We start from the raw sequence: 12,206 nt of genomic DNA on the forward strand, positions 1-12,206 counted from the left end.
AATTCTTGCGGCACGCGTGAAGGCTGCGGCCCTAATCAGGGGATAACAATCAAATGATGTATTTATTATTTGAATTATCTGTTGTTTTAGAAAGCAGCTTTTCCTTCTAAATACAGTAATGTATTAGAAAAGTAGCCGATCAGTTGTGGTCTTGACCGGTCTTGATTTATAATCCAGAGTCCGCCCAGTCTGAGACCGAGACAAGGCCGAGAAAAAAATGCTTTCGATACCGAGAAGAGACCTTCAAGAAGCGGTCTTAAGACAAAGAGTACAACAACACAACCACCACCGATTGATGGGAATGAGGAGGCTTGTTCATAAGTAAATGAACGCCATTATTTATCAGTTAAAGTTTCATATTTAGAATAATTAAAAATGAGAAAATATTCCTTAAGTTGGCTGATAGATTATCTGAACCGATACATACAGTATATATCGTGGATGTTTGACTTTTAAACTCTTGAGGACAAAAAGAATCATCCAATCAGAACTCATCCTCACATTGACCGTCACAGAACACAAGAAAAAAAAACAAATCAAAGAACATTACAACAATTTTGAAAAGGTTTATTACTTGTGCAATAATTTAGGCTTCCAGTATTTTAAAAAATATCATGTCTGTGACAAGCGACTCACATCTAAAATATACCGATTATTATCAACTTCTGTAACAAAATGGAGCGCCTTTAAAATCCTGTGAACATATTGCTTCAATATCCTAAATAAAACAGAACACCGTTACATTCCCTTGAACACCTAATGTATAAAGACACTTAATAATATGATATTAAAGAACGAGTTATAGTAACATCAATAAAGTGATGAAGGCTTCTTTAGTCAAATACTTCAAAAAACATCGTAGCTAGTTTTACAAAGTGAACCAAGATCACCAGACGACAGCAGTCACCACTCAACACACGGTGACGTTATTTACATCCAGACTTTATGTCAAACCTGTGCACTAAATACAGCAGCTACCGTTAGAAGTAGTAGAAGTAATATGGCACACACGAGCTAAATACTTTAAAGACAGCATTTAGAAACATCTGTCCGGATTACAAAAAAAAAAATCACATCATGGGACATCTGGACAGAAAGGCTTGGAGCCAGAGAGAAAATCCAATTTAGCAAATTCAAAAAATAACAAAAATCACAAAGCTGGAAATGTGACAACAGTCGTCGTAGCGTGTGTCTAATGTGTGTGTGTACTTCAAATTATGACAGTAAAAACATGTCGGCTGCCAGGTGTTACGTCGGCTTCTCGTGAAAAGAGAACAGCCGAAAGGCAATAAGAGTCGTAATGGCAGCTTGGTCCCGTTCGATCTTCATTCTCTCACGTGTGTCGGAGAGAACATGAAATCAAAAACACTTTCTTTAACATTTATTTATTAAAGAAGGTGCCAACACAACTCTGGCTCCAAGCCCCCGTGATCTGGTGTTTGGGAATCTGTTTAGTCTACCTTTCACTCCTCCGTCTCCGCCATCTTCTCTATCCTTTAATGCAATCTGCTCACTCTGTCCGACTCTCTCTCATTCATCCAGGTCTGTATACACTCACAGTAACAGTGGATTACACGTGAGGACGGTTTTGTTCAGTCCTGCATCTCCGCCCCCGTGGCCTCCTCGTCCACGTCCACATTCAACTGTTCATCACCTGGAAGAGACATGAACACACCGAGTGACTCGCCGACTCAGATTTTACACACGAGAGCGAGTTTGATTTTTTTTTTTTAAAGATTTATTTTTTGGGGCTTTTTATGCCTTTATTGTAGAGAGAGGACAGTGGACAGAGCTGGAAATCAGGGAGAGAGAGAGTGGGGAATAACATGCGGGAAAGGAGCCACAGGTGGGATTTGAACCTGGGCTGCCCGCTTGGAAGACTACAGCCTCTGTACATGGTGGAGTTTGATTTCTTTTGTTGTTTACCACAAAAGTGAAGGAACAAAGGCGATAAAAAAGTGAATCTGAACCTTTTCATGATATAAATACCACTGCAGGATCTCAACTGGTCCAGACTCAGGATCCACCACTGACTCCTTAACGAGGAATCTCAACCCAACTATCAGATATTTGTCAACCAATCAGATTTAGCAAAGAAAGGAACAAGACAAACATATTTAAAAAGCAACTCGTAGGTGAGCTGATCTGCTGGTGGTAAGGTCACCCCTCACTTCCTGCTCTATCCACTGTCCTACAAAATAAAGGCTTAAAAAGCCCCAAAAATAAATGTTAAGACTAAATTAAAAAGCAAATCATAGACTTTTTTTTTACAAAAAAAACTCCACTGAAAACGTCTCCATCATGACCCACTTTTGGGTCCTGACCCACCTTTTGAGAACCACTGCTCTAATAGTATTGTATTAATTATTTTGTACATTTAGCAAACCAAAGAAACAAAGAATCTACAGATTGATTTTGTAAATTGATGGCTTTTCTAGTCTTCTGACTTTTGATGCTACATGTCTCACACTGATGGCAGAGGCGGCTACTTTGGGGCGCAGAATGCCTAGCGGTTTGGCCGTGCCCCATATACGGAGGCAATAGTCCTCCAAGCGGGCTGCCCAGGGTTCAAGTCCGATTTGCGGCTCCTTTCCCTCAATGTCTTCCCCACCTCGACCCATTGTCCTGTCCAGAAGACCCTGCTACTTAAAGTGCTCAGTTAGCATGCTAACACTTAGCTTAGCGTTAGCAATCAACATACAGAACGTTTTATTTTGCCTGGAAAGTTTAATGTTTTTCAATCTTTGAACTGTGGCTTCAGACCAATCAAAACAAACTCTCAGTGACTCAACACCCGTCCTCACCTGCAGTTTGTCCCTCTGCACACTGTCTCCCACTTTTGGCGTCCGGAGAGCTCGGCTCGTCCGGCGGCCAGCGGAGCTCGCCGCTCTCCACCTCGGTCGCGTCGGACGGCTCCACCACGATGGAGGGAAGCCTCTTGGACAGCTTTGGATACCTCTCATGGGTATCTGGGAAGATCTGTTTGAAGCTCATGTAAAGGTTAACTGAAGGGGTTTTCACAGCCGGTGGGATAAGACATCACTGCTCATCACACACGTGAGAGAACAACAATGCGGTAAAAATGGGATTAGGAAAGATCCATCAGATGACTTCACTTAGTTATTTCTTTGATCTCTAACTTCAAATGTCATGCGGTCCTTTCTGTTTCCTCATTGAATTGTATGCTAAATGATCTCGTGAGCAGGTTGTGTCAACTGGAACAAAGAAACAGTATTAGTGGACCAAAAAAGAAGAACTAATTGGACACAAAAAGTACATGGTGAGCCTGTCCCTGTCAGTAAATATCAGACTGTAACGCGGAGAAACAGAAAGCAGCAGACAAACAGGATTCATCACACACAACATCTCTCTGACTGTATGAAATATCACCCTTCACATGTCACCTAATGATGATACATCATGTTTGGAAAATAAAATGTACAGTCGCCGATGATAACTCCCTCAGCTGGATATGACACATACCATTTACTCTCAGCAGGACTGAGTCCAACCAAACACTTTCCCCGCGTCAGCCCACATTTTACTGCTGCTCATCACTCCCGTGACTCACGGCTTCATGCCTTCTATTTAAATAAAACTCGACCGGTTTGAAATCATCTAAACACACACACATTTTGAAAAAACACACACACAGCTGGAAGGATACTGCGTCCTGATCTGCGGCTGCGCCACCCCCGCTGAAGTCCTCCGTAGCCGGCTCCAGAGAGTTCATCACCTCAGTCATCCTGCAGGAAAACACACGCTGATTATCACCGATCAATACGCTGAACACTGTCTCTTAAATGTTCAAGATTCTTTAAGTCCAGTGTTGAACAAAATGCTGCACAAACTAGAGAGGAGGAAAATAAAATCAGTAACAGAAATCTATCAAAGACAGTAAATACATGACATACCAGAAAGTGTGCATGAATACTAAATCAGTCTTGTTAACGTCTCCATATCAGAAATGTACTACTCTAAACATCAAACATCACACATTGACTTTTGTTTATATGTATCTGCATTCATATAGAAAACCTAAACAGTGATTCTCTAGATTTCCAGAGAGTAAGCAAAAGTTATGTTAACATTTGTTGTTTCTCACCTGTACCTGCAGTTTCTTCCTGTAGAATAGCTTTGGCTAGTTTGGTAGGCAAACTTCTAACAGTGGTTTAGAAGTTTAGAAGTTTAGAAGCTGCATTTATAGGGGACGTCAATGAACACAGTGACTGTAGCAGCAGCAGCCTGTACCAAAACTTCTACATCATCTTTGAGACAAAAAAAAAACAGAACACATTCTGACTTCAACACCGGCTGATGAACTTTAAAAACAGGGATGTGCAAGAAATGCACAAAAGAAAAGCAGCCTTGGAGGAAAGATAAACCCCACACACTGTGTGACCTGATGATGTCAGCGATGACATCACCAACAACATAAAAGCAGGAAATGCTGGGTTGTCCCTTCCTATTGGAAGTCCTCATTGTTTGTGCTGAACAAATGATCAAATAAAGTATGGACAAAGACGATACAACCCGCCCTCCAACTTTATGAAACTGTAAAGTAATACTAACACAAACAAACCTGGGAGAGTGAGTGCTGCAGTGTTATAAAAGCAAAGTTAAAATTAAGCATTTTGAACAGATTAAGAAAATACTGTTGTTTGATATGTAACTAGAACTAATAAGGGAGAAGTGGTGAGTTAAGGAAGACGTCTTCTAAACATTAGACTTGTTCACGCTTGCTCAAAACTCATGATGTTTTCAGGGCATGTCTAAACGCAAACAGCAGCATTTTGACTCTGACTGAGCTGAAGTGAAAACACAGCAGGATATCATCAGGAGAATTCACCTCGAGCGAGTGGGAGGTGACGTTTATTCCCTGTGATCGGAACTGCTGCATAACGTTTCCTGTTTGTTGCTGCTCTCCAGTTTGTTCCTCTCTGCTCTTTTGTTGATTCTGTGAAACTACACTTAGACGGGGATCGTGTCCCGCTGTGAGGTGCATGTGTGAACAGCCAGATCAGGAGGATTTCTGGGGCCGCCTGAAAATATTTAGAAGCTTTCTGAAGTGCATATGAGGATACGATAGGATAAGACTTGTGCTGATCCTACATGCAGAGATGAAGAGATTTTAAAAAAAGGTAGAAAAAGCCCCCGTAGTTTCCTCTTAGTTGTTTTAAACCCTGACTGCCAGGGGTCGAAATGTTCCAGCAACACTAAACAAATTAGACCGACGCGTCTTCAAGACTTTCACTCTTCGTGCACCTCGTTTGTTGATTAAGTTGTGCCAGAAAATCCCGCTCTGCTACTTCAAACCCTGACTGCCAGACACATGTATCACTCAGGTTCTTGCAAATGGAGCAAAGCTTGAACCTGGGGACAATGGGCCTAGTGTGAGTGCGTCATTACTCTACTTGAGCTCAGCGTCTTTTGACCAGACTGTTTACATGCACAGTCAACAGGCTGCTGTGGTTAGAGCGCCATTAGGCCGTTTAAATGGACTACTGAGCTTGTCTAAGTATACCAGCACCAGAGAAAATCGATTTATTGACAGCAGTATGTCCGATTCTGCTACGCTAGGTGGTGACACGCCCCCTTTCAGCGAGTTACTATTGGACCTTCTTCTGTTTGACCAACTACGTCACATACAAAACAATCGGCAATCAGCTTTGTTTCCATCAATGTACTTCAACATGTTTAACCCCTTCAGCTGACACAACATAAACTGTGTCTCCAAAGCCAGGCCAGTCCGGGTCCGATTGAGATGTAAACATGCGAGAGTAAATGAACTCCCAACCCCTTTATCTAGATGTCGGACCAACCCAATAAATTGACTTTTTTAACATCGTGTAAACGTGCTGACCGACCGAGCCGAGGATGTAACACCTGGCGTCCTTTACCTCCTTCATTATCTTCATATAGAAGCACACCTGGTTGTGCACCATCACTTATTTTAAATTGACTCTCGCTCTTATAACATGAATATTGATACAAATTTAGAATCTTTGCCTCTTAAAATAACTCGTCCTACAACACCAGTCGTCTGCCCACCAGTAAAAAAAAGAAAAGAAAAACAGACATTACATGTGACAAGTTATCAGAAACACCACTTTCCATACAATCACACCAGCAGTTGCTGTTGCCATGGGGACGAGCGATTGAGATTGTATGCCTCTGATTGTCGGGAGTAGTGCACTTTGCCTGAGCGCACAAGGCCGAGAGCTGATTTGGGGGTATTCATGTGTGCCGATACGCGGCAATTACCTCCGTCAGGACGGTGCGGTGTTGTTGTGAGACTTCTCTGAGAAACCATGGGCTCGCTTCTGCCCCCTTCAGAGACAATACGGGCCATTATTCCTCCTCATCAGACTCTTGTTTGTTTCCTCTGGAGGGAATCTGTGCGGCCACTCTCGTGTCCCGCTTTAATATATTTAAAAGAAAAAGAGAAGTGGAAAGTGGAGAGGCCCGCACACGTTTCCAGTCAGATCTGGTTTCTGAGAAGTGCACTCACTCAGCGCTGACGTGAAGCGTAACAGACACAAGAATTTAAATGCAGATGCCAGGCGTGACGCTTCTGTCATGCTTTCTTACCCGCTTCCCTGGCTGAATAATAATAACGTCTTATTTAGAGGCGTTAGGTCTGAACGAGGTTATCCATGTGTTAATGTGTCTGCCTCCTCGCTCTGCAGGACGCTGCTTCACTTCTGCCTCAACAGAGACATGAAACCCCTGGCTGAGGGGTTTCAACTGCTGGTTCACATTACTTATAAGAAACACTGCACATCCATTCATTGAGCTGAAATAATCACAGGTTTTTGAAGAATCAAGCGCAGTTGTTTTTTTTCTTGTGTTGCAGTAAGTGCCACTTAAAGACCCTGTGGGGAGTTTTTTAGCTGATTATAAAACTGACTGAAATGAATAGTGATGCCTCTATAAGACCTATACAAGTAGGTGAGATCATCAGCAACAAGATTGGTTTCTATAATGTTGTTTTTAATGCTTGTAAACACAGACAAAGGGTAAAGGTAAGACGAGACGACTGACAGCCTTTTTTTATATTTTTAATAGCCAATGTTCAGAGTTAATTATACGTCTGACTGGTAAAAGACAGCAGGAAACTGGAGCTGGAGATGGTCTTTCCAAAAGGGCGATCGCCATCATTGGGCTTCAGAGACTAATGGGTGACAGCACTTAGACTACATCCATGTCTATGGTAAAAACACTTGTCTCATATAGGGCTTTCAGACTTGCAGAAAACTCCCGGAAAAAAGTTCCTGATATTTCCCGGAGGAGCTTGTATGTGAGAACGCAAAGAGCCGACATTTCCACTCGGACTTTCTCCTGCTAGACCCCTTTTATTTTTAATCGCAGCAAATCCGAGTGAGCTGATCTGAGAACGTCGCAGGATATTTTCCAGAGAATTCACCTCGAGCCAATGGGAGGGGGGAGTGACGTTTATATACACCCCCTCCAGTCTGACAGGGATAGTCTCCCCGCTGTGAGGTGAATATCCCGAGCAGTCCTCCTGAAAGAGTGCATATATGAAAATGGCTTTAGTTGTGAAGACCTCTATAGGGCACCTTTAAGCACGCATTGGCGCTTCAACTAATGCTCATATTTCACGTCTTGATCGGCTCTGAAGGCAGATTTTAGTCGGGAGGAAAACCCTGTTTGTCGCAGAAAATAGTACGTTTGGTTTTAGCATTTGATCGTTGCCACAGTTTGTACAAATGGACAACGTGACTCAGCTTCCTTTTGTTTTGTTTTTGTCATCAAATTCATAATCATCTAAATATATTGGGGATTTTTAACTATCTCTCTTTCATACTAAAAAAAACCCAATGAAGACATCTTGTCATGTTTCAGGAACGTTTTTCATTATTTTCTTACAGAATCATTGATAATAATAAAAAAACAACAATCACAGCTCTTTAATCACCTCTACAAGCCAAAAACCCACAGAATCACCTTGATGCACTGCATCTTCTCTCTGCTGATGTTGAATTGCAGACTTGAGAATTGATGCCAGATTCTTGCACCTACTAGTGTTAAAAAAAACAAAAAAACAATCTGATCTTTACTTGAAACCCATCCAGTTCTCCAGAAAACAATTCTGCCTGCAGCCACGGTCTCCATTCTCCATCCTCACTGTTTGCTTTTTCAGAAAGAAAGATGTGACCTCACATATTAAAATTCCTCCTCTCATGCTGTCCATCATGAGATCCATCACTGTGGAGACTGTCCACAGTGCTTTCCAAAAAATTGGTTTCCCTGAGGACGACTCAAAAATCTGTTCAATTCCAGTTTTTCGTTTTTTGGAGATGCTGAAAGAATGACCACTCTTCTCTCTCCTTCTCTCCTCTATCGCCCCAGCTGCACTTCTTTTTTTTTTTTTTTTTATATTTCATTTCTGCTGCTAAATCAGAGCCAGCAGCAACACCACCTCCTCAAATTCAGGTTGCTCAGATAACCCAGTAAGTTTGAACAGCCCAGGGACGTGAGGAAAAAAAAAATCAACCCATTGCCAAATATAGAGATATCGTTACTTAACATGCAGCCACCTGAAATGTTCTCTTTTTTTTCATGCAGTTACATCTGATTTCTCCTCTGTTTGTAGCCCTAATTCACAGTTCCTGTTCTAGATTTTGACACAAATGCTCTTAGTTGATCTTTTAATGGCACAAAAATGAAATTACAGTTAACTGTGTTTATAATTGATCATGATTTAGGGCACATAGGTTTACTTGCATGGCACACAACAGGTAGCCAGTGCTGCAGGTACCTGATACTATAAATAGATTTAAATATAAAACAGCCTCTGCTACACCTACACTTCTACTGAAACACTTCACAGGCTGATGATCAGTGCTTTTTGCCCACAATCCCACACACTGAACATCACCAGTGCAGGTTTAATTAATTGTACAGTCCTTTGACATTTAATAAAAAAATATAAAACTAATAAATTATGTAAGAACTTAAAAAACAAATTACTTAAATAAGCTTCTGAGTCAGTGTTGGAAAAGAAGACAAGTGTTGTCAGAGTGGGTTAAAAGGTGGATAAAAAAAAGCTCCGTAGCCTACCTGTCAGCGGGCTGATCCAGTGTCTCAGAGCAGCAAGGTCTCCGTCCTCCGCTCCTTCATCACACTGATGCTGCTGCTGCTGATGATGAGGATGATGATGGTGCTGATGATGATGATGATGATGATGATGATGATGATGCGGGCTGTTGTGGGCGACGCGAAGCTCCCGGTGAAGTTGCCGCTCGCATGGAAGTGTTCAGAGTCTGCGCGGAGAAACCGGACGGATGTTGCCTTTAAGGACTGTCGAAAATGTGTGAATTACGAAAATAAGACAACTAAAACTATACATACGGGATGTTGTAAGACTACATGACTGGAGTAGGTTTCGGGGTGTCTGAGGTTGTAGCTTGTGTTTTATATTTCAGCGGTAGAACAACTCCAGATGTCACACAATCGTGTCTTGAGCTGGAAGGAAAGCTGACCAACCACAGCGTTGCCTATTCCCGGCGAGATAATAAAGTTGATGGATATATTAATTTGTAACTGGTTGAGAGTCAGCATTTCTCCTGGCTCTAACTTCTTTAATGAAACACAAGCCTTCCGAAAACCTGAAGTTCTATCGGTTATCAGTCATCGGTTATCCTTGAAGATGGGATAAACGACAAGCACTTGAATGCACCATCTGATCAGGTGAACCGAGCGGCCGTTGATTAGTTTAAATATGCTAATATTGTTAGCAGTTAGCTGATTCTCTCAGGTAACTTTCCTAATTTTCCACCACAATGTTAAACCTTGAGCATAGAAAGATGTTGCCTCTTTTTAAACGCCTTTTTTACTCCATAGCATCACAATAATTTAAAGTTAGTGGAGGTTTCTATCAAACAGCGCCAAAGCCTTTAGTTAGGAAACTTAGCTTAACTTTGATTGCTAATACAGAGTGACGTCATGCATTTTATTTACCTACCTGTGATTAGCTTTTCCTCATTATTTGTTCAACCCTTGGCACTTTTGAAAAAATAGAAATATACTTGTTAGCTGTGTCTCCCTCTAGTGTTCAAACTCTTACTAAGGTCCTGTTGTGTTCATACAATCATGACCTTATCTTTAGAGATTAGTTCATCAGTTTCTCTGATTGTTCTTTGTAAAAAATGCTTTTAAGTGTTTAATGTTTGGAAAGCAGCTCAAATGCTAACTTTAATATGGAGCCAGGACAGTGACAGCTACATGGTATTGAAAAGAAACCCTGACCTGAAAAAAATAAAACATTCGTTCAATCAATTTTATTGTAAAACACTGAAGAAAGTTTCACAGAAGAACAAAAAACATTTCTTTGCATTCTGGTGTGTTTTTCAGGGAACATCTTCGGATGCGTTCATGCTGAAAAGAGTGGGAACCCTGAGCTCCAGGTGAACTCGTAGAAGCCATCAGAGTGGATTCATGCTGGAGGTATCAGAGCAGAAGGTGGGTTCATGCTCAGTTCTCTTTAATATGCAGATTATATGTAAATCATGCTCTCCAAACCCCCCCCCCCCCCCCCCCCCCCCCCCACACACACACACACACACAAAAAGGTGACAGTGAGCAGAATATGGAAAACCACTGACATCCTAAAAAAATCTGTCATTGAGTGACATGTTGTAAATATTAAAAGATAGTCACTGAAAAACAAGGCTGAATGCAAAAAAATAAAATAAAAATAAAGTAATTGAATGCATGTGTTTTGTTCTTCAGTGAAACTTTTTCCTGTGCCAAAACTTTTTAAAAGTGTTTCAATGTTTAAGTTTCTTTTTTCAGTTCAGGGTTTGTTTTCAATGCAACATTTGAGCTGTCACTGCCCTGGCTCTATAATTTTAGTAGTTTGCATTTTTTGGAAAGAAACTGTGACTTTATATTTCCAGAAGATTGCTACTGCCAGAAGTTAGAGTATTCATTCAAATGTAAAAAAAAAAAAAATCCTTTTCAACTTCACAGATCACGAAGCTGCCCCAACTCGAGCAAAACTCTCATGAATTTATTCTGACTTTGGAAATGTGCCTTTGACTCTGAAATCACTTGAAATGTAATTTGGTGTAAGGCCAGCAGAAGTGGCTAAAACATTACAGACATGATATTCACAGAGATGGATCCGTTTCTGACTTAGATGTTTTTTTGAAGTTTCTGGTTTACAGCTACTTCAATCAGGAAAGTTTTGATTAAAACCAAAAAAATTAAACACTCAATTGACTATAGGGTTGCCAAATTTTTCAATACCAAATTAGGGACAAAATGGAGCTCTGTGGGCATTGTGAGGATGATGTGTGAATGTAGTGTGTAGCCTATTTGATATGTAGTTTTACTCAACCTACACATCAGCTCAAAACTTACTTGTTATATAATTTTCTAAAACCTCTAATAAAGGACTCCTAAAGTGACTGATTATACCAGATATCTCTAACTGAGAATACTTTAAGATATTTTTATTACAAAAAAATAATAAAACATGGCAAAATGTGAAAGATGAAATTATTATAGTGGAAATAAAATATTCCACTCTTACCTTGGGACTCCTTTAACCCCCTTGCTGACATTGCTTGCATATTTTCCTAGTGTGGCCTTCTTGTGCATCCCTGAAGGTAAGGTCATGCTCAGCACCGTGGCCTATTGAAGACTCCCGTCGGCAAAAAGTGCAGAAGGCTTAACCCACGTCATCTTTGTTTCCCATTGCTTATCTTTGGAGGCCAGTTTATGCATATATGTATTCATACTTGGATGCCACAGGCTAACCAAACAACACCATCTATGAACAAAACTTATCTCAGGGTTTGGTGCTTTTGATGTTGTAGGTATATCTGACGCATGTGAGAGGGGCTGTGATTGGATGACAGACGTGATCAGTGCATGATGGGCTAATGGCTGTTTCAGATCTGATCTAGGATCAGTTAAGTGTTGTCTAGTGATTACAGAGAAGTATCGTCAATATATGTGACAAGGTGCGTTCCACTCAGGACGAACAAATTTGGTTTGTAATATGGGATGTCCCGGCTAATACAGGATGGCTGGCAACCCTAAAGTGACATCATAACACAAACAAATTAAGCAATTGAGGCAGCGATAGACCAGCATTCATCTGTATTCTCCAATTTAAAATGATTGTTTTTGTCTATGGAGTCTGGTGGCTATCAAAAGAGCAATGTAACATATGT

General features: G+C 41.0%; 1 protein-coding gene across 1 annotated transcript; it reads right to left on the bottom strand.

Moving 5' to 3' along the window:
- Positions 1-553: 553 nt before the first annotated feature.
- On the bottom strand, positions 554-9,244 carry LOC132993209 (protein LBH-like). The gene is made up of 4 exons (XM_061062908.1): positions 9,085-9,244; positions 3,668-3,746; positions 2,805-2,979; positions 554-1,654 (listed from the first exon to the last, which is right to left on the bottom strand). Exons 2-4 carry the CDS (start codon positions 3,743-3,745, stop codon positions 1,593-1,595), a joined length of 315 nt encoding a protein of 104 aa, XP_060918891.1. The 5' UTR covers position 3,746; positions 9,085-9,244; the 3' UTR covers positions 554-1,592.
- Between the last annotated feature and the right edge of the window lie 2,962 nt (positions 9,245-12,206).

This window comes from Labrus mixtus, chromosome 18, assembly GCF_963584025.1.
Source record: "Labrus mixtus chromosome 18, fLabMix1.1, whole genome shotgun sequence".
Classification (NCBI taxonomy): Eukaryota; Metazoa; Chordata; class Actinopteri; order Labriformes; family Labridae; genus Labrus; species Labrus mixtus.

Coding starts and splice junctions, on each gene's coding strand:
- LOC132993209 (XM_061062908.1), bottom strand. CDS start 3,745: ATGACTGAGGTGATGAACTCTCTGGAGCCGGCTACGGAGGACTTCAGC. Junction 2,980..3,667: donor CAGCCGCAGATCAGGACGCA/GTATCCTTCCAG, acceptor AGCTTCAAACAG/ATCTTCCCAGATACCCATGA. Junction 1,655..2,804: donor TGCAGAGGGACAAACTGCAG/GTGAGGACGGGT, acceptor TGTCTCTTCCAG/GTGATGAACAGTTGAATGTG.